Genomic DNA, 25,692 nt, shown 5'->3' on the forward strand with positions numbered 1-25,692 from the left:
TGATTTTAAGAGATTAGAAACCATTGACACACTTTTATAGTTTATCTGAAAAAAGCTTAAGCAAGCTAGTTTACCTATTAGTTATTTTCGTTAGAAGTTCATGACAGCTAACATGGTAAATTCGATCAGCTTTGGATACTAACGCTTTAGTTAACGTCAGAATTTCTTGTATCGTAGTTCAAAATTGTATAATGAGATTAAGGAGGAAGGCCCACTCGATGTGGAATTACACGTGGGACGAGGATAACAACTCTTTGCATTATGTGTTGGGTGAGTACACAAACTACCACACCTCTTTAGACTTGGTCTACATGTCTTTAAAAAGTAATCCAAAAATCATCTCATACATTCAACATATATAAAAAGGACTATGACACCTAGCTTTAATGTAAAAAGTGAAAGAACATTAAGGAGAAGGGAATGCAAGCTTGCTTAAGGTTATGGTACCCAATAAAGTTTTATAAGGATATATTTCATCACATTATTATTCGTGAGAAAAACAACCCATAAGGAGAAACTACACCATGCTTCATACTTCGAGCTACTTAGAGAAGTTGGCTAATTTTCATACCATTATCAATGGTAAAAGATGGATTGAGAAAACCATCAAATCCGCCTTACCAAGAACTAATATCATCTAATCAAAACTTCCAAGAGCTAAGAAGTCGATACAATGCAATTTTAACTCTCGATTCATTCTATTCTTCATTCTAATCCTTTCAAACTTCGACCTCCTACCGTTTGTATTAAACCCAACGTCATGAAGAAGGAAAGCATTCGCATACTTCAAATGGAACCCTTCAGAACCTGGGCATACTCGGCAGGGTGGAAAACGAAATACGATAACCTACGTAATCAAGTATACCTAATTTTTCATTCTGAAGTTAGGTCTTGAGATCGTTAGACATAGCTGAGGGTATGCAGTGTGTGGCCAGAATATCTAAAGTGGCTGCTTTGGCTGTGCTTGTACGGAGGACAACTATCTGGAAGATTTGCAGCAAACAAAAAAATCAGACTTGGGATATCATTAAAAAAATGGAGGAGATGATTCTTAAGACAGGAGTGGGGATAGAACCTGTTGATATTCTAAATCAAACTTCAAAAACTCATCATCGCAACTTTCAACCATGTTAGCCAAGCTCTTGAGGTTCTTCACAGGTTTACCATTGAAAGCAAGAACCTATGGTGCACAAAGATGATCAATCATTGTAATTACGTGCAGTTAAAATGGCGTCTTTCCGTAGGCTATTAGCAAGATATAATACAAACCTGGGTGTTAACAATGTCTTCATATCCAATGTTGATATCAGCCACGAGTACCTGCAAGAAATTTACATGATAAAAGGAGAAAAGATTGAGAAGTTGAAAGTCCAAAAAGAACACACATTATATAGTTTCCAAAAAGAAATACACAACATTATGTAGCGCACTGAAGTGAAGACAGAGAAGCGAGTAAAGGAGAGAACCTGAGAAACCACCACGAGCTGCTCATCTGGTGATTGTGGCATTGAATGCAATAATTTGTCCAATAGTTTGACTGGAGCTTCATATTCATAATCCTTTCCGTACTACAATTCGAAGCATTTTCAGAAAGTTCAGTATCATGGTGTAAGAAAACTTAACATCAAATCAGTGAAAGACTTCAAAATTCAAATATATGTGTGTGCGCGCGCATGCATATATATACAAATCATAACTTGTAAAAGTGAACATTTGAGAAGAAGAGTGATGTTAGTGATCTCTTCTAAAATTTACTCTCTTTTGTACTATTCTGTCACCATTCAGTATTTACGACTGATTTGAAATTATTTGCTTAAACACTCAGGATTGTTCCATAAACTTGCTATCAGAAGATTCGTTCATATACTGATGTCTATTTACCCTGTAAAGCCTTTCACAGAGGAAGGCAACATTTCTTTTTCCCATACCTCCAATGCTAAGCCTCCATTTTCCTTCAACTAACTCAACTAATGCCACGGTTACTGCTTAATCTCACCCTTGGGGAATATCCATTCAAGAAAGAAAAGAAGGCTCTGTGGGAGAATTTTATTAAAGTTTTCTATCGAAATACTTGGCAAGAAAGAAATAGGCGTATCTGCCAACATAAAAGTCTCTCCTTCCATAATTTTATTAGGCTATAACCAATAAGGTTGTTTCTTGCTGTAACTGTTCCCCTCTTTTCCACCCCTATAGCTACTCCTCTTCTCTCCTCTCCTCTCCAATTGGAGAGGCCCCTTGTAATCTCTCTTTTGGGGTTCCCCTCCTTTTGTAATTTCATACCATCCATGAAATTGTAAAAAACCAAAAAGAAAGAAACCTCAATGCAAGCCACCCTCCAAATTAGCTCCTTCTGAAAGAAATCCCCAAGAAACTCATCCAGAACATACCACACAAGAATGAATCTTCTTAATAGGCCTAAGATCTGACACATCAAGACGGCTATAGTGTTCTCAAGGATGCTGCTGCTACAAGTTTCAAAGTTTGATTTACTCTCCACTCACAATGAAATAGTACCAAAATAGAAGGTAAAAACTGTGCATAGAGAGCCAAGAGCCAAGAGCTATAGAAGTTGCACAGACAATAAGAGAATCATGCCTAACAACATTATGCTACTTCAAAATTTCATGAAAATTTTTTATAAACAAACTTTTAACACTAAGATTCTATTTCATACCCTTTTAAAATCCATCATTTAAAATCTAAAAAAGGCAGAAATGAAAATCATCAAGAAAAAAAAAAGCAACTAAAGCCTTTTCGTAGAATTTGGGGGGAAGGGGAAAGTATTTTGGGAACAAACCTCAGAACGGAGATAAGGAACGGAGACAGTGGAAAAAACAAATCCTGCAATAATGTAATAAGAAGGGGGCTTGCCCTCATTATGTGCAGGAATGAGCCTTCTGTATGTTGCAAGCTGGTAATTAAAACTGAGTGTCTCAGAGTTGCGCAGAACTTTTATTGTTGCACTATCACCAGTATATTTCTGGGAGACAAGGTAACTGAATCCTATACGCTCACCGTGCCGGAAAGGAACTGCAAGACAGCAACAGAGAGTGGGCTATCAAATAAAAAAGAAGAGGAATCTACAGAATTCTTTTTCCAAAACAGACAGAAGAAACAAACTAAGGATTAGATTCTGCCATGCACTAGCATTAGACCCGCAAATCACTGTTTTATAAACGCGCCAGATATATTAAATGCTCAATAGCCTCTAGAGATTAAGTGCATACAAGATGCCAAAAAAAGAGCCAGCTTCGGTGAAGTGGGGTGAAAAGAAAAGAAATATATAAAAAATATTGTATAATGAAGCATGACATAAAGGATTTTAATAAATGAGATGAGAAATCTTCCAAAGAAATAGGCACCCACCATTTTTCTCTTTTCGTATTTAGAAGAAGAAAAGAAACAAAGATGCGAAAAGCTTGCTTTTTAAAAATATTGCTTTGAATAACGGTACTCAGCAATTACGCTTTAACCTCCAGGCTTCTACCGTAGGGGAGCTTTTTACTCAATTAGTTGGTGATTTACTCTCCATGAAGAAAGCCAGAGTGCAGTATAATACCTTGGCTTTAGGAATTATAGCTAGAAGTCAACAAAAGAATTTTTGTGGGAAAGGGAAGTGAATTTTACTATAGTAGGAGGTTTTTATTTCTCTGATTTCGTCTTCATGGACTATGGAATGGACATTGTAATCAATCACCCTCCCATATTGCTCATCCTAAGATAACATGTTATCCTATTGATTAGGTTAGTCTATCTACCTTAATTTGTACTTTTGGTAATTAGTGAGCCATATGTAGGTATATTTTGCTAATCTTGTCAGTGTTAATGGAAGTAATCCAAATATGTAATTACTATTATGCAACAAGAGGCTAAAGTAGTCTATAGATGGTTGCCAGTTCAAGGATGGTGTTTTTACATTGTGTTAAAATGATAAAACATATATTTACCTGTTCCATCATTAGCAATATCAACCCCATCAAAGCCGAGAATAATATCTGATGGCTTCAAAACTTTGGATTCTGGGCCAGTGGGATCAATACGTCTAATACGGACACCCTTCTGATCTTTTTTCATCCCCATAGCCTCGCAAAGATCAGGATTTTCCATTTTCTGCCACTCAAGACCAAGAATTGGAAAGCCTGGCATCCAAGAATGTTATTGCTTTAAGTAAAGAACCAAGTAAATCATTAACAAAGACCAATGCCAATCAGTGACGATAACATAAAAGAACCAGTCTGTTCTTCATCCCTCTCCAAGTGCCCAAATACCTGTATATGCTCCATTCTTCTCGTAATCCCGTATAAAATGCAAGATAACTGGCGTTGGTATGACATAACCTATATTTTCTGCATCTTCATGCTTGAGTGACTGAAATGCAATGCCCACACAGTTTCCTTTATCATTAAAGGCAGGCCCACCAGAATTACCAGAGTTTATAGCAGCATCTATCTACAGCAGAAAAAAGAAGTAAAGCATCGGCCATTAACCCTATTCCTAAAAAACTAAATAGCAGAAAATATGGTCAAGTCGCAAAAGCTCAAAACCTGCAGACCGAGAAGCTCGGTAGACCCATGAACATAAGACAGGATCTCTATCCGCGATACAACCCCACTAGTGACAGAAATTGTATCACCTCCAATTGGGTAACCAACAACAGTTACTGCATCTTGCAGTGCAGGTAATTCCCCAAATTCTACCGGTGAAACTCCCACCCAAAACTCGTCATCATCAACAGTAAGCATTGCTGCAACACATACATCATAATACTCGATGCTTTGAGTTCACAACACAATAAATAAATGGAACAATAAATTCATGCAAGTACAAGGCAACAACATAAATGGTAGGTAAGCCTATGATTACATGCATCCTGATTCACTTACACCATTCATCTTTAATTATGGAGAGTTTTATCAATCCTTGTCTCTCTTTCACATTAAGCTTACATATTTATCCATCATTAAGTTTCTTAATAGCAACCAAACACACGTGCACACTGAATCTCATCTAAAATAACCAAGTTTAGTGTATTATCGAGCCTTTCCTAAACCAACATGAATTTCACCATTTCCTAAGCCTAAATAATGAATTTCCGTGCAGTTAAGCCCACGAAGGAAGGTATGACCAGTATTCTCAACTCTAGCAACAATACGGTCTTGAATAGCCGGAATGCATGATAACGTTCTCATAATTTCAGATTGAGATAAACATAGAAAATAGGTCGAGCATGATCTAATGTGAAGATTTCACCGTCATATTCCATTTCGAACCTCGTGAATTTAATAAAAACCCAAAGACAACGAAGAAGGAGAGAAAAGTTAAGGACAACGAATATCATTACCGATGTCGCATTCAGTTCCAATCGCAAGTACGGTCGCCAAGTACTTCGTATCCGACCCACGCTTCTTAAGCTTAACCTGGGTATGATGCTCGACGGAATGAGCATTAGTGAGCACTCTCCTTCCACCAATCACAAATCCACTGCTACTCGAACTATATTGCCTCTTTCTCTGCCAAGGAAGTGAGAAATTCGGCTCCGTGTGCACACAAAATACCTTGACCACAGCGTCCATCGCCGGCACGACTCTCACGATGCCCGGCCACTCCGGCTGCACCCGTTCCAAAGCGATATCAGATGGAAAGACGTCGCCGGAAGCGGTAAATTCGCCATTTTCGACACCACGAGGGCCACGTCTAGAAGGAGACAATTGCGGGAACTTGTCGGGATTTTCCATATGTTTCGAAAGCTTCTTCGGCCTCCCACGGCGGTTCTGGTGAGGTTTGGAAGTGGAGGCCGGGTCCATGAGCTCGACGTTGCTGACTGAAAAAACGTCGTCCATAACCATCGCAACACTGGTGGCGGTGGCAGTGGTCGGCGGAGGAAAATCTAGAGAATCCGCCTTGGAATTTTTCGGCTTTCTACCTCTTTTACGTTTGACTTCTCCCATTTCCGAAGAATTGAAGGGGAGAGAGATCGGAGAGGGTTTATCAGAGTGGAGAAAATGGGTTTTCAATTTCCGCTCCTCCGCTGAGCCCCGAAACTCAGAATAAGGGAAAGGTAGATCGGAGCGCGCAAATGGCTCCTCTCTTTATACTAACTTCTTTCATTCTCTAACCAAAAAAAAACCTCTTTCTTATAATTTAAAAAACTATTATTCTTTTTTTTTTTTTTTTTTCAATGATTTGGTTTATAAGGGATCAAACGTGTACTTAATTTTATTTAATTCTATAATTGTGTTTTAAATATTTATTCTCTAACAATTTTAAAAATAAAAATTTAAAATTTTAAACTACATGTAGTTGTAGTTTCTTTTTTGTTGAAAATTTTCAACTTAAATAAATGGATTAAATTTTTTTAAAAAAATGTCCCGATTCAACACCACCTTAACAACTTAGACCTTATTTGAGCTAAATAATTTTATTTTCTTAACTGCTAAGTTGTTGCATTTGGGCCTCTGCAAACAGCCCAAAAGTAACCACTCTAGGCCCAATTAAGCCAAGCCCACAGTCCAGAAAGAAGCCCAAGAATCAATAATGAGCATTCAGTCAAGCCGGAGGCCCATTACAAGTCAAGAACATATATCCAAATAACATTGTAATTTGTATCATAATTCCAATATTTTTTTTTTTTTTTGCGTAGTAGTTTAACCGCATGTGACGATCGAGCTTATATTCAGTAGTTATTAAAACCGTTACTACAAGATAGCCTCATTGACTAACTTCTCCAATCCCATTTTCAGAATCTACATCGACCCGTTGTTACGAAGCAGATTCATCAAATAATTTAACCCTTCTTTCAACGTATTCGGTCATACGAGCTAAAGATTTTTAAAAAAAATTTAAAAATCCGAATATATGTAAGAATTTGTATAAGTTGTAAGGACACTGCTAACAACAGCAAAAGCAGATTCCTTTGGGATTGCCATGGCCACTGTCAGGCCCTTCTACCCAATTCTTGCCATTGTTTATTGGTCCCTTTTTCGAATACTAACAGTTCCACCCACAATAATGCATACCCAATTAAAAATTACACGAGTCATATTAATTAAGGAAAAGATTATGGGTATATAAATAAAAGACATCATCTGTAATGTCCCACATTGATTGAGTACGAGAACAAAACGTTCTTTGAGTATGAAAACTTTCTCCTAACAGGCGCATTTTAAAATTTTGAGGGAAAGCTCGAGGAGGACAATAATGGTGTTGGGATGTTAATGATAATAAAGTTTTAATTAATGAGATGTTAATGGAGATTAGTTGGGTTAATAATGTAAGAAAATGATATTAATAAGAGGAAGAAGATTATGGGAAAGACACAAAATCAGACAACGGTGTTGGTTCCTTATTTTTAATCAATGTCTGTTTCTTGGTTCCCACTGGCTGCTACAACCTGCCAATGGTCCCATTTACACCTTTTAATAACAATTCCTTTTTTTTTATTAATAATTTTAAAAAATAATACTTAATTTTCGTCTCTTATAAAACGATATTTAAAAGTAAAAATAATTTTTTAAAGTATCCAAATTTATTATAAAAAATAAAAAAAAACCCACTTTATTTTTTGTTTTTAAAATTTGAATTTTGATAAATATTTTTTAGAAAAAAAATAACAAAATAAAGTATTAAACTTTCATTTTTTATTTTTTGGTCCAAACTAAAACGTGGTGATTGGAATATATTAATTTTTCAAGCATAGACTGAAAATACACAATATTATTATTATTATTATTATTATTATTATTGAAATATAAAAATTTCTATTGTCCTCACATGGCTAGACCAAACAAGTAAAAAGCTTAATCTAACAAATTTGAGCTCAAAATAAATAAATAAATAAATAAATTGAGATTTAAAAATTTATTAAGACCAAACTAATTATATTTATTTTAATGAGCGATTAAAGTCAATTTTCCAATAATTAAATATTTATAAATCAGACAAGTTTCCTTAAATGAGGGTGGTTAGTAAAGAAAAATAATAAATTACCAAATCCAAATTAAATAGTGTGAATATCTTTAAATATCTCCCATATAAATCCCATGCCCTAATGTTGGCAGTTACAGAGCATATAAATAACACAAATGATGTCACGTAATGTATTTATTGTCAACTCTAAGGGTAAAAATGTCAAGATACTAAAAACAAATATTTTCATTATTTAACACGTTTGGTAAAGTTAAAAGCAGAAAATTAGTTTTTGCAGTAAATAATATTATCTTTTCATTACTAATTACATAAAAAGAGAAGAAAAAAAAAGAACAAATTAGATGCTTTCTTTTTTTAATGTGAAGAGACGTATTTGCCCTTCGGTGATTTACAATATTACCCATATGAATCAAAACGCACCGTTTTGCAGGCTATAAAACGGTCGGTGTTTGGCCATCTGACTCTCGAATTCGATCTTCTTCTTCTTCTTCTTCTTCAACCTCGCCTCCGTATTTTAGAGAGAGAATCATAACCAAAAACGAAACCCGATGGGAAATTGCCAAGCCATAGACACAGCATCTCTAATCATCCAACACCCTAACGGAAAAGTCGACCGATTTTACTGGCCGGTAAACGCCGGCGAGATCATGAAGTCAAATCCCGGGCACTACGTCGCCCTTCTCATCTCCACCAAAATCTGTCCATCAAAATCCACCGCCAGAGAACGCCGCCGTGATCAGGACATCCAAACAAACACCACAAATTTCAACTCGGTCCGATTAACCCGAATCAAGCTTCTCAAGCCGACAGATTCGCTCGTTCTCGGCCAAATTTACCGCCTTGTAACAAACCAAGGTCTGTTTAATTCTTGAATTCTTAGCTTATTTTCACTAATTCATCCGGTTTTGAATTTGGTATTGTGGGTTTAGATGTGTTGCAGGGATTGAAAGCGAAACAGGAAGCGAAAATGAAGAGAAATTCGTTGGATTTTGAAGGGAAAGATGGAAATTTGGAGAAGGGATCAGAAGGGGAAATGAATCAGGTGGGTTTTTAATTAATTTTAGTGATTAAATTTTATTTCATGAGTGAAATATGAACATTTTAGTTCCACTTATTTTGCAGGGGATGAAATGTGAGAAAAACAGAGCAGTGTCGTCGGCGGCGAAATCGAGAGGGTGGCAGCCTTCTCTGCAAAGCATTTCCGAGGCCGGAAGTTGAGGGTTTGCGGTTTCCGATCAAGAAGATATAAAAATGAACAGAAAATGGGTGATTTTTCAGGAGTTTTTAGACACAGATTTGTGCATATGTAAGGAATAGCTCATTACAGAAACAGAGCAGAGAGAGAGAGAAAAAAACAGGGGATGAAAGGGTGTATTTGTAATTTCATTTGAGAAATTGAAATTGGGCTTGGAAGATTAAAATAATTCCCACTCGTTATTATTTCCTATTTTTGATTTCTCTTTTTACTTTCATTAAAAGAAAAAATAAAAATAAATTAGTAAAAATAATCCACAAAAATACCTTTAAATTTAATAAAAATAAATACTATTGATTTAGACGGTTATATTTTAAACTTTGGATTTTAATTTTTTAATATTTCTTGAAAATCTAAAAAATTTCAAAAATAATGTTAATGTCCTTAAATTAAAAATAATATTAATATCCTTAAATACACGGTTTTGAGTATTTTTTTAACAACATTTTAATTTTTTTCCATAAAAAAAAAAGAGTAAATAATATTAATATAAAATTTATGAATTTTTTTATTATTAATTTAGCCTTAAAATAAAATTTTAAAGTTTGTATCATTTTGTTAGAACTAAAAATAATTATTATTTTAAATTCTTATTAAAATTATAAAACGTCAAAATATTAAGATATATTCAATATTTATTACATTCGAGATTTGAGATTTAAATTCTATAAAATTTAATTTTAAAAATTAAAAAAAGTAATAGTTAAAAGTTTAAGTTCGAATTGAACGATCAAAAAAGAATATAATGAGATTGAGATGAGATTGTGGTCACACATCCTATTATATCAGACATTCAATCTTATGTTTTCTTTTCGACAACATGGGACCATTTCATCTCCAACGTTGACATCGACAATCCAACCCCTCCTCCTCTAAGCTTAGACAACATTCATCATTACTCTTTTGAAAATCTTAGAATGTTTGTTTGTTCCCTTTTCCACCCCCACATACTTCCTTTCCTCACTCGACCCCACGAAAGATCATTTAATGTGATCGCCATCTCTCATAAATGATACTTTGAACTTTTCTACTACATTCTAACCATTCTAATGTGAGATCCTATGGACACCAAAACGAAACATTTCTTATAAGAGTGAAAACTTCTCCCTAATAGACATGTTTTAAAATTAGGAGGCTGACGACGATACATAACAGGTTAAAGCGGAGAATATCTACTGGCGGTGGGCTTAAACTGTTACATATAAAGATTCAAGAAACAACATAGACGAGATTGATAACGTGTCGAGTTTTGAGTATGATGGGTGTTTGAGACAAAGGGAATGGGGAAAGTTAAATGGATGTGGGGCATGTAGTGTTTGAGATTGTGTAAGCAAAGGAAATAATGTTAAAGGGGATGGGATTTTGACCCAAAAAGGGGAATTGATAGCAATGAGTCGCATGAGGCACTGAGGGTGAGTGCTGTTTTGCTTGTCTTTCTGTGCCATGCAAGGCCACGCAGCATGCTCATAGACATACCCCACCCCATCACTGCCGATCACTATGCATTTTCACAGACAAAGCAAGAACATGCTGCGCCCATTTGCTTTTTGTTTGTAGCTACCTTACACTTTCAATTCAATATTCATTTGGCTTCATCATGCATCATGCATCAAAAGTATGTACATAGTTTGACTCACTCTATCAATTATGTATTCACATTCATGGTTTCTTTTATAATCATTTTATGAAATCGGTTTTATCGTTCTTGCTATGCGTGTGAAATGATCGTCTCTCTTTATACTTTGTGATTCTCTTATACGGAACAATGAACAAAAACTAAGATAAAATAGGCTCACTTATATGACTAGTTTACCCACCGAAATATAATGAAAGACTATTTCACCCGAAACAAAAGGATTAGATCCTTCGACACAGCATGCAACAGCTCGAATACAAAATAACTTGTATTCATTTATGTTCCCTATTCTAGACCTTCAACGTTTAACATTTCATAGATAAGAAAATAGTTGTTTTGAGAGTGAAGTTTTTCACTACGATTCAAGTAGGAATTATTTTGAATTGAATAGGTCAAAGAACTTAGAACCTATAAATTCCGAACCTTTTGATATCATAAAAAAGAAGGGTCTCTAAAGCCTATATAGAGTAGAGTAAATAATTTGTAGCTAGAAATCGTGATGCTAACCCTAACATATCCTATGTAATAGCAATATGAATCAATGGATATCCATTTACACACAAAAAAAATTGATATGGAATTCATGGTTCATCATGAGATATGCATTCACAAAAGTTTCATTTTTTTTTAAGATGAATTTGATTCCAATTCAAATAAACAACAAATATGTTTAACGATCCATCATATATTCGAACGTGTCATCATAACACAATCATAATATATGAATGTGTCATCATAACAGACAGATATAGATTTTCAACTGATAAATAAAAATGTTCTAATATGATCTGGATTATAAGGATAGAAAATAAATAGAAAAAGAATGAGAAAATGAGGAAATGCAAAAATAGGAAGTGGGTGAAGAACCACACATATTGATGGAAGAACAAGAACCATTAATCTAAGGAGCTTTGAAGGGGTTTGGATAACTGCAAGCCCCATAAAATTCTCCACTCCACTAGACCCATTCTTCATTAATATTGCTTCCTTTCTCTTCTTCTTCTTCATTGCCCACCATTGGAATAGGCTTCCCCATTGAAAAATAGGTTAGGAGGAAGCTAAGTTTTCCCTCCGCCATGGCTTTCCCTTTACATTTCCTCCTTTTTCCCATCATGATCACCTCCCTACCCATCTCCCCGATCGACTCGAAGCTCACAGTCGGTTATTACCAAAAAACATGTCCCAACTTTGAGAAGGTCATTCGCGAGACCGTCACGAGTAAGCAAATCACCAGTCCTGTCACTGCGGCTGGAACCCTTCGTCTCTTCTTCCACGACTGTTTTGTTGATGGTTGTGACGCTTCTGTCCTCATTGCCTCTAATTCCTTTAACAAAGCGGAGCGTGAGGCTGAAATCAATCACTCCCTTTCTGGTGACGCGTTTGATGTGGTCACCCATGCTAAGACCCACCTTGAACTTTCGTGTCCTGGTATTGTTTCTTGTGCTGATATCTTAGCTCAAGCAACACGAGATCTAGTGGTGATGGTGGGAGGGCCGTTCTATAATGTCCGTTTGGGACGAAAAGATGGAATGGTTTCGAAATTGGAACACGTGGAAGGGAACCTCCCTGAAGTGAAGCACACGGTGGATGAACTCGTGGATTTCTTTGGCCAGAGAGGCTTCAGTATCCAAGAAATGGTGGCCCTCTCCGGTGGCCACACCATTGGATTCTCTCATTGCAAGGAATTCTCCGATCGGCTGTTCAATTTCAGCGCCACCACACCCACCGACCCCGACATCTACCCCAAGTTTGCCGACAAGCTCAAGGAAATGTGCGCCAATCGCGACAAGGATACATCCATGTCAGCATTCAACGACGTGATGACACCTGGAAAATTCGACAATATGTACTACCAGAATCTCCCACGTGGACTGGGCCTGCTGGCCACCGACCATGCCTTGGTTAAGGATCCTAGGACCAAGCCGTTCGTGGACCTTTACGCCGTTAATCAGACGGCGTTTTTTCACGACTTTGCTCATGCTATGGAGAAACTCAGCGTTTTCGAAGTTAAAACGGGAAGGAAAGGAGAGGTTCGACGAAAGTGCGACCTCTTTAATTCCATCAAGACGTGAGACATCGTTTCTTCTTTCGTTCTGTTTTTTTTTTTTTTTTTTTTTTTTTACCAAATATTCAAAACCCAAAAAATAATATGCAAATCAATCAATGTTGTTCTAGGACGAAGAAGGCCAAAAAAAAAATCTTTTTTTTTTTTTTTTTTTTTACCAAATATTCAAAACCCAAAAAATAATATGCAAATCAATCAATGTTGTTCTAGGACGAAGAAGGCCAAAAAAAAAATCTTTTTTTTTTTTTTTTTTTTTACCAAATATTCAAAACCCAAAAAATAATATGCAAATCAATCAATGTTGTTCTAGGACGAAGAAGGCCAAAAAAAAAATCTTTTTTTTTTTTTTTTTTTTAATTTTCTAAAAATTGGTGTTGATCAGTTGTGATGGTATAGTGCTTCTCATGGTCAATTACGTATTTCCTTTTATATAAATATTTCATATTTCTTTATTTATTTCTTTCCCGAATAATTTTGAAATTATCAAAATATTTGGCTAAATGGGCGAGTAGAACTATTTAATTTGGAGCCACACAAAATTTATTATTTAATTTTGTTAAGAGGTGAAATGTTTTATTTAAAAAAATTTATATTATTTTAAAGAAAATTGTTATAAAAAAATGCATAGGAAAATTAAATAACTATACACAGTAACTAAATCCTAAAAATAAAATACACTTACAAAGGAGAGGGAAAAAGAAAATCAAAACTTAGTAGTATTGGTAGAATACCGGTTCAAGGCAGTACCAGCCCGGCCGGTCCAGCTGACTTCACCGGCGTCGAGACCATGTCGGCGGACGCCTTCAATCTCAACGGAACCGCTCCCGCCCGTTCTCATCATCTCCAAGATCCTCTTGGCCTTCTCCCGCGCCCTCTCGCTTCCCCTTTCTTCAACCTCTCTTAGAACCTCTACCGCGCCGGCCGCCTTCGCCAATCCCTTGAATCGGAATCCTCCTTGACTCAATGCGTGCAGCGCAACTACACAATTCTCCCGAGTCGACTCGGAACCCATCTCTTTCTCCCTCAACATCCCGACCAAACAATCCACCGCATTCGCATCCAGCATCGCCGATCTTCCGTCGGCACAGACGGAGAGATTGCATAGAACCAGCAGGATTCGGCTCGCAGAGCCTTCGATTCTCGTCAACGATAGAAGTATTGGAACGGCGCCGAGTTTCACTAGTTTCACACGGTTGCTAGGGTTTAGAGTCAAATGGTACAAACAAAGAGCCGAATCGTTCCTCGTCCGCTCACTCTCGGATCGGAGTGTGTTCATCAGTACCGGTAACGCGCCGAGAATTCCAATGGCCATTTTGTTCTCGTCCTCTAATGATAAACTGAACAGAGCACCGGCTGCGTGTTCTTGAGATTCTGCGTATCCGCTGTCTAAAACGTCGATTAATGACGGAACGAATCCTGCTCGTAGGATCTTTAATTTGTTCGATTTCTCGAGGGAGAGATTCACGACGGAAGCAACGGCATTGATCTGGATATTTGTAGATCTGGATGAAACCAGAGGATGTAGCGCGGCGAGGAATTCCTTTGTGCATATAGAAACCCTAGTTGATTCGTTGGATTTGGTCAATTTTCTTAGGGAAATCACTCCTTCTTGTTGTTCGAATTCATCGCCGCTTCTGAATTTCATGATGAGACGAGATTCCTCTTCTGAATTTGGCGTATACGAATCGGAGCATCCTCTGTCGAAGTTCGAAGAGGACGAAGAATGAGCGGCGTAACAAGAGGGTTGCGTCTTGAAGGGCAAAATAGTACTTTCACGTACGATCTCCTCCCTTTCCGGCGGCGAGTTGAGTTGAAATCGGTTGACTCGGAACCCAACCTCCGTGGTCGCATGAACTGCAACTCCCGGCGGTTTATCGGCGACGCCTCTCAACAACTCGCTATCAGAAGCCTCGAATCGATTCTCTTGTCTCTCCTTCTCCATTAATTGACGAACAACGAGTTCAATAAAGGTGTACTGAGGGGGTCGTGGGTGTTCGATTCCGTTGTCATCGCACCATTTGAGAATGGTGAATCTCATGTTTCTGTTGGTTATAACAGAGGTGAAATCCAGCCTCGACCCATCTTCTAGCTTCGGCGAAAACCCCAATTCTTGACAAACTTGAACACAGAGGCGCTCGAACGTCTGACCAGAGGAGACGACAACCGGATCCGCCATTAACGACTTGGAAATTTCGCAGAGGTACTCTCTGGGATACTCTACCGGCCGTTCAGGTTTCGAGTCCAACGAAGATCGGTGGTGGAAGATGGAGAGTTTCAACCTGTGATTGCCATGGCCAACCATTTCTTAGTTCAAACCAGGGCAAAAAACCAGAGGTCTGGAGAGGAATCAACGGGTTCGATCAATTTGGTCGTTGAAGAGTTGGATTTATGGCAAATTTTCGGAGGCTGTGATGAAGACTAGGTCGGAGATTGACTTTCTGAAATTTTCTTTTTACCGGAGAGTAAGTCTTCGCTTCAGATTCAACGTCCGGCCGGCCGCCGCGGCTGCATTTACCATGCCCCCCACCCGCCGTCAAATTTTATGGACTATTTCAGTTTAGTATTTAATTTTTTGTAAAAATATATTCTTTTTTCCTCAATTTTATTGATTTAAAGTCAATAAAAATAAAATAAAAGCCATCGTATAATACGTATACAGGCTTACGGCAGCAACATTTAAAAGGGTCCAATCATTTTTTATATTTTATTAAATAAATATTTTTTATTATTTCGGAAGTTCGTTGGCCATTAATAACTAGACTCATTAATTATTTTCAAAAAAAAATTAACTAATTGAAAATATTTTGTTTAAATATTTTATTTTATTACTCCAATAAAAGCTCACATAAATTATATATATTATACTACGATGAGTAAAGTAACAGTTCAAACACACCGCGCGTAAATATTATCTATTTAGTTTGTTATATATCTTCATCAGTTTTACTATTTTAAAATTCGTCTACTAAAAAAACTTGAATCTCAGAGGAATATTGAGATTGAGATTGAAATTTATTTTATTTATTATTGCTTTAATAGCATTTTTTTCGGAGAAATTTGTTGCCATATGCGTCACTATTCGAATGTTTCATTGTTATTGTATTTTTAAATTTTTAAATTTTATTTAAAATAAAATATTACATTATATCATAAGTAAATGTGTATAAATCGATCCCGAACATTTGAAGTTGCTTTTAAAAACAGCTATGAGCTCGACCAAGTCTAATTAAGAGCTACAACTTGTGTATTAGTTTAATTGTATATATTAATTTAATTGGACGATTTATTCCGTTATATTTTAAAATTCCAACAGCTAAACTTTGACCAATGGGATATTTTAAGAAAATCCCTACACGGCATTTCATCCCCACCATGTATGTATTTTTCAAATTAACTATAAATATGTATTTTTCAAATTAATTATATATATTTCAAAGACGTATAAATGTTGTTTAATTATTAAAATTAATTTTGCAACTTTAATTAATTATATATTATTAGATCTAATTCATTTTTTCAGTGCTGTATTATCATAAGAATTTTGAAATTATATTTTTATTAGATAGGACAAGTATATTTCACTTAAAAAGATATATATTAATAGACAAAATAATTTCATGTCTCGAATTTTTTAAAATAAAAATAATGTCAAAGCAACTCTGTCACTAAATATATAATATAAAAATATTATGTCTGATGTGGTCAACTGAGAATCCGAAGAAAAAAATAATAATAAAATAAATATGAGCAAAAAATAATGAGATTTAATAGTTGGCATTATCCATTGATTTGGAGTTGGTTAAACTATAAAATGTTTTAATCATTTATAAGGTTCAACATCAATAATCATATTTAACTTATTTTTATGTTATATTAAATGTATGATCATTCGTCTATTTCTATCGAACATGAATTGCCTCAAAATGTATAGTCATCAAACCTCCCTGACCAAGTATTGTAATCTCTCTTACTTATAAAGGTTCTATTAAACACGTTTAAAATTACAATTAATTGCACGTAAGGACTATATTAAAAAGGAAATTCCCCTTTAATTATTATGGTTTAGATATTATGTGGGGCATAATTTTCATACAAATATTTAATTATACCTTTTATTTTGCATTTTAATGAAAAAAAAAACTTTCCTTTCCATAATATTAAATAAATCTGAAGGAGAACGGGCCGACTGAAAGCCCACATTTCGTATTTTAGTGGGCTTTTAGGCCCAATTTTAGAAATTTTAATTAGGCCCAATTTTAGAAATTTTAATTATGTTTTGACGGCTAAGTTTAGACATGACTATTGTCCACTCCACTTTAAGCATAAGCTATCATGGCTTTACATTGACTTCCCCAAGAGGCCTCGTACCATACCAATGAAAATAATATTATTTGATTATAAACTCGTGATTATTCTCTAAATTGGCTTCCTCAAAAGACCTTGTACCCTACAAATGAAAATAATATTATTTGATTATAAACTCATGATTATTCCCTAAATTAGCGGTAGGACTTTCACTCAATAATAACTTAACGCGTAAGACCCTGTTACTAGCAACGCACCAACAATTGTCATCTATCATCTTGTCAACACGAAAGTTCGTAAGGTCGTAGAAGTAGCCTAGTCACCCCTTCCCGACTCAACCCATGTACAACACAACAAAATTAGGAGTACAAGTCAATTATGGTTAAGCTAGTTCGGTTCAAGTTACGGAAAAAAAAACATGTTTTTATAAGTCAAAATTTCTTCGAAAAGTTGAAAACATGGATACTTTCATATCCAACACAACTTTATGCAAAAATGTGAGCAGGCCATCAAAAAGAGAATCCCTTCAGAAGAATACACTGAATATGCATTGAAGTAAATAATAAAGTTGTTTAAACAAAAGACATATAATTAAAACATGTCTCTCTGTCTCTCTGTCTGTCTCAAAATAGTTGCAAAAAACTTCATGTGCATTTCTCTCATCAATAACAACGAACAAAGAACACAGCTTTTATCAGTAAAATTGTAAGCCATAAAAAAAGTTCTCCACTTTTGTCACCACCACCCCACTTTCCCAGGAAACAAACAGAAAACCCTCGAGAAAATTTTCCCTTCCTCTTTTCAAAGTGATTTTGAAAAGAACAAAATAAAAAAGGCCATTCTTTTGAAGGTACCATCATTATTTCTACCCAAATGGGTTTATTTCCTTTCAAGAATTTAAATCTTCTAGACTCCTAGCTTGCTACCCACAGAATAATCCATCAGTAATAGTGGTCAACTACTAAAGTTCTAAACTTTCTTGGGCTAATTATGAACTCCGCCTTCGAGTTTCGTGTTAATTTAATTTATTAAAAGAAACCACAACTAATCGAAATTGTCTCTTAGATTTTCCCTTACGAACTTTCCCTCAAAATTTTTAAAATGCATCTACTAAGAAAAGATTCCATAGTATATGAAATCTCACGGTATCAAAACACAATGATCCATCATTCACCAATAATAATGGTCAACTTCTAAAGTTATAAACTTTCTTGTGTTAATTATGAACTCAGGGAAAGGTTTTCACGCCTTTACAAATAATGTTTTGTTCTCTTCTCAAACGAATATGAGATCTCACAGGATAAAAAGACGAGATAAAAGGAACTCATTAACGGTAATTTAACATGATATTAGAGGAAGAAGGATAGGACATAATTATGTAACCCATCCGCTTAAAGTCATCAGTTTGAAGAAGAAAACAAAACAGATGTACGAGGATTGAATTGGTGAGCTTGTTGATGAGTGGATGCATGTTAATTCTACATGTCATGCTGGCATCGTATAAGGCATTAATAAGAGTAAATTATTGAAAATAAATAATAATGAGAACTTACCATCATAATTACAAACCCTAGAAACGAAAACCAAAAGTGGTGCTGAACATGGCGGCGGCGGCGGCTGCTGCTGCTGCTGCTAGTGCTTCAAACAAGAACATAAACAGCTATTGTTCTAAGATTCTGCAAAACCCAGATGAACAAAATGGAAAAAAAAAAAAAGAGAAAAAATCGTGTCTTTGTTATGAAAATGATGAAAAAAGAGAGACCCAGATGGGGAAAAATTGAGAAACTGTGTAAATGCTTATGTTATATAATCATAAAAGAGAGAGAGAGCATTAAACCCCAGATGGGATTGATAAGTTGTAACACAAAAAGACAGGAACTTTAACAGCTAAAAACCAACTACAAGTAATTTGTTGTTGTTCTTGATGTTCTTGCTGTTGTTGTTGTTGTCGTCGTTGTTGTTGTGTTTGATGTTTGATCTATCAAATGGATGATGGATCTAATCGGACCAAGATGCTTGATTCCCCGGAAGAGCATCGGTTTAAAGAGAGAGAAAGAGGGTTGGAATAGGAATAGGAAGAAGATGAAGATTAGGGTTTTGTTGGCTCATCATTAATGGGCAACAATGGTTTGGAGAGAGAAAGGGAGATGATGGTGGTGAGGAGGGTGTGATGATGGTGGTGAGGAGGGTGTAATGATGATGATGGTGGTGGAGGAGGTGGTGGTGGTGGAAGAGGTGGCCGAGGGCATCATCATGATGATGGTCATTTTTGTTGGGTGCCTTCTACTCTCTCTTAATGAACACAAACAGAGAGAGAGACAGGGAGAGAGAGACAGGGAGAGAGAGACATTGATTATTAACCCTTGGCCTGCCTGCCTGCCTGCCTAGGCTTCCCTCTCTCTCCCACTAAAGGAGAGAGAGAGAGAGAGAGAGATTATAAGGTAGGGTGGAAGCTTTTTGTGGCCTCCTCCCTCTCTCAAGAGAGCTACTACTCTTTAGATACTACTCTCTCAACCCTAAATTATTCTACTTGACCGTTCTAATTCGATGGTCGGGTTTTTAACGTTAGATATACGAGAGAATATTTATTACAACATAGTTAGCGGCGTTATAATTTAGCACCAAAGTTTTTACACTTTTATAAGAAATGTTCCGTTTCTCCCTCTAACTGATGTGAGATCTCACAATCCATCCCTTTGAGAGTCAGCGAAGAACACGTTTGGCTTTGATATCATTTATGGATTTGTGTAGGGGCCATGCTAATCTTCTCTACGAACAAGAGAGAGAGAGTTTTACATTATTGGTTAATTAAGAGAAAGATGACGAGTTTATAAGTAAAAAAATAGTATGTCGATTGGTAGGACAGTGATAGGTAGTTAATTAGAAGTTAAGAGTGATTAATTTAATTGAAGGTGGTAAAACTAGAAAGGGTGTTTGTGACTGTATGTTGTTGAGTGGAGCATAAAATACCCTTATTTTGAGAGCTTTATTGGGTTTTGGTAAAGAAGGGAATATTTTGTTTAACAAAAAAATTGATTTTTAGGTTTAATATTTAAAAAAAATTTAATGGTAAATAAAAAGAATAAAAGTGAAAGTTTGTAGAAAGTGTTAGTTTCGAGAGAATAAACAGACTGTGAGTGTACTGAAACATTATCTGAACTGAAATTTGGCTGCAAATTTCTTTCATCAATTTGAGAATAATGATTCAGTCTTCATGGGGACAATCAATTTGATTCCCTTAAAGACTCTCCTTCTCACTCGTATCTTGCTTTCTCATTCAATTAGGTAAGAGACTAAAACGAACAATATCTCCGATTCATGTTATGGTAGGTATTTATTTGGATTTAATATAATCAAATAATGATTATTATAATAGTAAGGTTGAGTTTGTGTGTGGCCGAATGAGCTGTTTGGTTCCAAAAGTTGGGGCTGTCATGATTGCTTGGTAGAAAGGGTGGGTTCTGCACTGTCCTTTGTGGCACTATGTATGATTCCATTTTTAACCACTCCTTTTCCTTTCCCCCTAATCCATTTTTTTAACTATTATAATTAACCTTTAATTATTTAAATTATCACTTCAATCACCGTTTCTTCGATATCGAACTATCTAGTCTGAAAACAGGGTCACAATCTAACCCTACCCTATCTTACTTAACCATTATGAAGATTATTTGTTTATGACGTTTGTAACTAATGTTAGTGATGCGTTGTGACTTGTAAATGTTTGATATTTAAGTTTTATGAAATTTTAATTATTAATATAAATAACTCGATAACCCAACCTAACTCCGAAAAATAGAGTCACCAATCTAACCCTATGAAATTTCAGATTGGTACAAAAGATTTCTAATTGGTGTAATTTCTAAAATTGGTTTATATTTATTTTTTGGTTTTTATTAGTCTTCCATGTCTTATATGGATTTTGTCTTTTCGTGCATATAAATTATAATTATTATTTAACTAATTTCAATAAAAAGGATTGTTGGGTCGGGTTTTGTTGTGTTAAGGGCCCGGGTTGGAGTGTTTGCATCGAGTTGAGTTTTGGGCTTTTGATGGATCAACAAGTTGGGCTGAAAGTGGGCCGAGATGGAAAGGCCCAGTCGATAACGCATGGGACGACGGGTCGTTAAGATACCAGAAGGGGAAACGGGTTGGTGAGGAGAGGTCGAAGAGCGCGGGAAGATGGCAAGCACAGTCTCGTTCTCTTTGAGGACTTGTATCAAACAGTTTTCGGTCCTTTCGAAGCGAACGCCGTTCGATTTTCCGATCAGAACCAGATTTAAGCGATTCATCGTCACCTGCAATACTCCGAGACATCTCCATTTTGAAACCCTAACTTCCCGCCAAAAAGACCAGGTTCATCTCTTCGTCGACGCTCTTCTCGAATGGAACAAGGTACTTGGCCTCTCCCTTTCGTTGGTTTCATTTCCTGAAATTTTATTGGTATTTCTTCTTGTTAGCTTTAATTTGATGGCCGTATGGTTGAATTTTCATAGAAAATGAATCTTACGGCCGTTACGGAAGAAAGCGAAGTGATGGAAAGGCACGTTGAGGATTCTCTCGCGATTATACCTCCAATTCGGAATCTGTACTCGTCGCATTGTTCGACGATTCCATGCGACGGCATTAAACTTCTTGATGTTGGAACGGGGGCCGGACTTCCTGGATTGATTATAGCTATTGCTTGCCCAGGTCAACATAATCGATTATTATGATGATGAAAATGCATTATGTGCTCTAGGGATCATTCTTTGATATAACGTATATTGATTGCTTCCTTATCCTTTCTTTTCTTTTGGGGGTTTAACTTGGGCTATTTGGATGGACTAGAATGGCAAGTAACGTTGATGGAATCTATGAATAAGCGGTGCCTTTTCTTGGAGCATGCGGTCGGTCATACCGGTTTGACAAATGTTCATGTTGTGCGAGGAAGAGCAGAGGTACGTGGACATTAGCGTTTACGCAATTAAACACCCTGACGTAATTAGCCATTCAAGTTTGATTCTCTTGTCTTGATTAGTTCATATACTTAATGGTTACTATCTATTTTATTAAACAACGAACAAAATTTCTAGATTTTGCGATGTACCAATAGTATGTCTTCAAAAATGTGGAAGAGACACCTTTTTTGCATGAGTTGTGGTAATGAGATTCAACAGTTCCTGGAAACGGTCTCGATTTCATCATTATATTCACTGTATTGTGAATACTCGAAGAAGTTAAAGTTATAATGAGGGTTCCCCTCGAGATCAATTTTTATTTCCTATGAAGTATTTGATTTATTATTTGAGAGAGAAGGGGAAGAACACTTGCTCGTGGCTCCAAACTTTATTTGTATAACATTTAATGTGGCAGTGATATATCCTGATGTAGGGCAGAATCTGGGACACGATCTTTTCTTACGAGAGAAATTTGATGTAGTAGTGGCTAGAGCTGTTGCAGAAATGAGAATTTTAGGTACCATCTAATTTGATATGCATAAGTTCTACGAATCTAAGTTGTTTTACTTTTGCTTATTATTTTTCACTGATATCTTTTCTTCAGCTGAATACTGTCTTCCTATGGTTCGTGTTGGGGGTTTGTTTTTAGCTGCCAAGGGCCATGACCCTCTTGTATGTTCTCTATCCTATCCATTAGCATTTTGAACGTCTACTCTCTGATTGTCTTGTCCTATTATTTTGGGACTGTATCCACTTCATTACCATCATTGATTCCGTTATTAATTGTTTTCTCGAGGTAGAGGCATTTGATGTGAAAATCTCCATTTCACTTCAATTTATTGTAGTTATTTGTTTTATTTTCCATACTTGAAAGTAGTCCTCATTTACAAATTATAATGCACAACAAGATATTATTTTTTATATGGGCAATCTGAAGTATTTGTACAGATGCTAAACAATATTGTAGTGAATAATATAAATATAAAGATCTTGTGGTTGTGGATAGGTGGTAATTGTACCTTTTTACCACCATTTAAAATAGACTCCTTTTGATTTAGATTTGACCTCTTGTATACTTCGTGATAATGATGCAATGAAGAATCTTGTTTCTAATTGTGGAGATTTCTTTGAGCTGAATTATTTTGAGTTGGCATATATCTAATTCATGTTGAGAAAGTTTATTTGCTTAAGTGGTACTCCTTTGGATTTTATATTTTATATAATCTTGTTGATTTTTGGTTTGTTTCCTTTTTTTTTTCTCTTTTGCAATTTTCGCATTGTCAGGAAGAAGTCACAAATGCAGAAAAGGCAATTGAAATGATGGGTGCTTCGTTACTGCAAATATGCCCTGGTGTGTTTGTCTTTCTGTTGGTTTTCCTGCAATGTCACAATCTCATGTGTACAGTAACAAAGTCAAAAGATTTGTGTGTAATTGAGGATTGCTTTATAGTACAGAGGTCTCTTCCTGAAAAGACACTCCCACTCTTAGCCCGTAGGAGTTGGTTTTCTAGATACTTATACTAAGTTATTCCCATGTGTACTTGAACTACAAGAAATATTCTGATGCTGACAATTTCTGCTACCGTATCTATATCAACGTGATGTATAAACTACTGAATTGGCCATTAAATATTTGGAATTTGCACCCATTCCAATGGATTTTGTCAAACTTATTTTGTTTTTGGCTTATGTTTTGCTTGCAAGAATTTGAATCTTTGTTCTAGTCTTTGGTTTGATTTATAGGATTATCTTTGATTCTCAGATATGGGTTGTTCGTCTAATTTGCACGTAGAACTTAACAAATTTGTATTATTCTTGTGGAAAAATCTTTTTCTCGAGCAAAATTTGATTTAAAATTATTTCCTTAACTGTACTAGATTATTTTATTTACAGTTCGATCCACAAAGTAATTCACCTTATGCTTTAAATTTAACTTTACCCCAACTCTATGATGTAATATTGTCTGAAGGTCCTTTTTTTTCTTATGCAGTGGAATCACATAGTCCATATGGGCAGCGAAATGCCGTTGTTTGTTTAAAAGAACGGCACACTCCCAGGAAGTATCCTCGTGATCCAGGTACACCAGCAAAAGCCCCGTTATAATCATCTGGGTGTTCAGTTTGGTTTCAATTCACGTGTTCGTCTCAACGTCAACGAGTTGTTTATTATGCAAAATGCTTCAGGTGTGTGAGTCTATGATAATCACCTGAAGATAGACACCCTGTTATTTGTTGTGCATATCAAACATCATTTCACCCCGAGTAATTCTTGTATGACATTTGGTTATTAAATTAGTATTCAAATTTATTTCCATTTTGGATTTATGTGTTGGTCTTTCGCCTCCCGCCATTACCCCACCAAATTCATCTCTTTCTCTACATTGACATATATAACTCCACCCTTGAAAAGGAAAGGATGATGAAATTTAGTACAACATTTACTTTTTCGCATGAACTCTTATTTTTCTAAGAGTAGTATAAAGTAAATCTGAGTTCTTGATAAAATTAGTGCTAAGGCGACAAAAATAACCATCATTATTTCATTGAGAGAGTGTCTAAAATATACTACTAGAGTTGATTTTTGGCTGCCATAATCCTTGTTGAGGCATGGGGAGTTGCTTTTTGGAATATTTTATAGGTAAAGACTTCTGATCATCCATAAGATGAACGTTTATTTGTCTTCCTCATAGCTTTTTATAGATGCGATGGTGTAAATGATTTGCCATCTAATCACTTTTCTCATGTCCAAGTTATCTATTATTGCACTGCACCACGGACAAAGGAACAGACCTTGCTGAACCCAACCTGGAAAGATTCGCCCAGTGGAAAAGTTTGATAAACCGTGTCGCCAGGTATTAAGAACATAAGCTGTACTTATAATTGCTGGATTAACTTGGTTTGAGTTTAAGTATATGATTAACCTTGTTAATATATAGAAATTTGGATGCAGTGTCTTATTCGATGACGATGTTTAGCTAGACTTCCAAGTTTTGAATTAATTAACACCACTCTCTTTAGTCAAAAGTAACGAGCTATTGTTTGAGATAATCTTGTTTATTTCAATCTTCATGCAAATATCTCCCAGTTTTAGGCGACAGGTTTGGTATGGAAGTGTCCATCCATTTTTCTTGTATTGTTTATTGAGACTTTTGGGTCTTATCATTTCTTTGGCGAGTGATTAATTAAGATATAATTGTGAATATTGCATTTCCGTCCTTGCATTCCAAGGCATTCGATTTTAGTTTTTATATAGTAAAAGTACGCATTTTTTTTTTCTAGATATAGTTGTATCCATTTCATTACTTCATTACTTATTCTATTTAAATAGTAAACTTTTATAGTTTCTTATTATTTAATATATGTTGTAGCTTCAAGCTAGAAGGTTATGAATTTTTTTCCTTCAATAGTTGTAGAGGTGAGGATGTAAATTTTCAATTTTAAGAGAATATATTTAACTTAACTTCTTTTCGTTAGATAGAATACCTCTGTTTTTTTTTTTTTTTTTTTTTTTTTTTTTTTTTTTTTTTTTTTTTTTTTTTTTTTTTTTTTTTTTTTTTTTTTTTTTT

General features: G+C 35.6%; 5 protein-coding genes across 5 annotated transcripts; 3 read left to right on the top strand and 2 right to left on the bottom strand.

Annotated features, from left to right (window-relative positions):
• Window positions 1-432: 432 nt before the first annotated feature.
• LOC111495295 (protease Do-like 9) lies at window positions 433-6,076 on the bottom strand. Its single transcript, XM_023145272.1, has 9 exons — window positions 5,342-6,076; window positions 4,545-4,744; window positions 4,269-4,449; window positions 3,948-4,139; window positions 2,798-3,030; window positions 1,467-1,568; window positions 1,270-1,320; window positions 1,076-1,180; window positions 433-983 (listed from the first exon to the last, which is right to left on the bottom strand). Exons 1-9 carry the CDS (start codon window positions 5,946-5,948, stop codon window positions 885-887), a joined length of 1,770 nt encoding a protein of 589 aa, XP_023001040.1. The 5' UTR covers window positions 5,949-6,076; the 3' UTR covers window positions 433-884.
• A 2,316-nt stretch (window positions 6,077-8,392) lies between these two features.
• LOC111495231 lies at window positions 8,393-9,350 on the top strand. Its single transcript, XM_023145179.1, has 3 exons — window positions 8,393-8,781; window positions 8,856-8,968; window positions 9,049-9,350. The coding sequence occupies exons 1-3, from the start codon at window positions 8,475-8,477 to the stop codon at window positions 9,142-9,144; spliced, it is 516 nt and encodes a 171-aa protein (XP_023000947.1). The 5' UTR covers window positions 8,393-8,474; the 3' UTR covers window positions 9,145-9,350.
• A 2,437-nt stretch (window positions 9,351-11,787) lies between these two features.
• Window positions 11,788-13,029, top strand: LOC111495304 (peroxidase 65-like). Its single transcript, XM_023145283.1, has one exon. It carries the CDS (start codon window positions 11,894-11,896, stop codon window positions 12,887-12,889), a length of 996 nt encoding a protein of 331 aa, XP_023001051.1. The 5' UTR covers window positions 11,788-11,893; the 3' UTR covers window positions 12,890-13,029.
• Window positions 13,030-13,515: 486 nt separating this feature from the next.
• On the bottom strand, window positions 13,516-15,565 carry LOC111495624 (U-box domain-containing protein 38-like). The gene has a single exon (XM_023145733.1). The coding sequence runs from the start codon at window positions 15,182-15,184 to the stop codon at window positions 13,586-13,588; it is 1,599 nt and encodes a 532-aa protein (XP_023001501.1). The 5' UTR covers window positions 15,185-15,565; the 3' UTR covers window positions 13,516-13,585.
• A 5,768-nt stretch (window positions 15,566-21,333) lies between these two features.
• Window positions 21,334-24,451, top strand: LOC111495105 (ribosomal RNA small subunit methyltransferase G). Its single transcript, XM_023144980.1, has 7 exons — window positions 21,334-21,582; window positions 21,684-21,879; window positions 22,018-22,127; window positions 22,566-22,644; window positions 22,732-22,799; window positions 23,412-23,478; window positions 24,118-24,451. The coding sequence occupies exons 1-7, from the start codon at window positions 21,370-21,372 to the stop codon at window positions 24,228-24,230; spliced, it is 846 nt and encodes a 281-aa protein (XP_023000748.1). The 5' UTR covers window positions 21,334-21,369; the 3' UTR covers window positions 24,231-24,451.
• The last annotated feature ends 1,241 nt before the right edge of the window (window positions 24,452-25,692 follow it).

Source organism: Cucurbita maxima, unplaced genomic scaffold (assembly GCF_002738345.1).
Source record: "Cucurbita maxima cultivar Rimu unplaced genomic scaffold, Cmax_1.0 Cma_Scf00021, whole genome shotgun sequence".
In the NCBI taxonomy this organism is placed as follows: domain Eukaryota; kingdom Viridiplantae; phylum Streptophyta; class Magnoliopsida; order Cucurbitales; family Cucurbitaceae; genus Cucurbita; species Cucurbita maxima.

Excerpts from the sequence above, each read along its gene's own strand:
- LOC111495295 (XM_023145272.1), bottom strand. The coding sequence starts at position 5,948 with ATGGGAGAAGTCAAACGTAAAAGAGGTAGAAAGCCGAAAAATTCCAAG. Across the intron at positions 4,745-5,341 it reads TGGAACTGAATGCGACATCG|CAATGCTTACTGTTGATGAT; the intron begins GTAATGATATTC and ends TATGTGTTGCAG. Across the intron at positions 1,569-2,797 it reads TTCCTTATCTCCGTTCTGAG|TACGGAAAGGATTATGAATA; the intron begins GTTTGTTCCCAA and ends TTCGAATTGTAG.
- LOC111495231 (XM_023145179.1), top strand. The coding sequence starts at position 8,475 with ATGGGAAATTGCCAAGCCATAGACACAGCATCTCTAATCATCCAACAC. Across the intron at positions 8,782-8,855 it reads CCGCCTTGTAACAAACCAAG|ATGTGTTGCAGGGATTGAAA; the intron begins GTCTGTTTAATT and ends TTGTGGGTTTAG. Across the intron at positions 8,969-9,048 it reads CAGAAGGGGAAATGAATCAG|GGGATGAAATGTGAGAAAAA; the intron begins GTGGGTTTTTAA and ends CTTATTTTGCAG.
- LOC111495304 (XM_023145283.1), top strand. The coding sequence starts at position 11,894 with ATGGCTTTCCCTTTACATTTCCTCCTTTTTCCCATCATGATCACCTCC.
- LOC111495624 (XM_023145733.1), bottom strand. The coding sequence starts at position 15,184 with ATGGTTGGCCATGGCAATCACAGGTTGAAACTCTCCATCTTCCACCAC.
- LOC111495105 (XM_023144980.1), top strand. The coding sequence starts at position 21,370 with ATGGCAAGCACAGTCTCGTTCTCTTTGAGGACTTGTATCAAACAGTTT. Across the intron at positions 21,583-21,683 it reads CTCTTCTCGAATGGAACAAG|AAAATGAATCTTACGGCCGT; the intron begins GTACTTGGCCTC and ends GAATTTTCATAG. Across the intron at positions 23,479-24,117 it reads GTTACTGCAAATATGCCCTG|TGGAATCACATAGTCCATAT; the intron begins GTGTGTTTGTCT and ends TTTCTTATGCAG.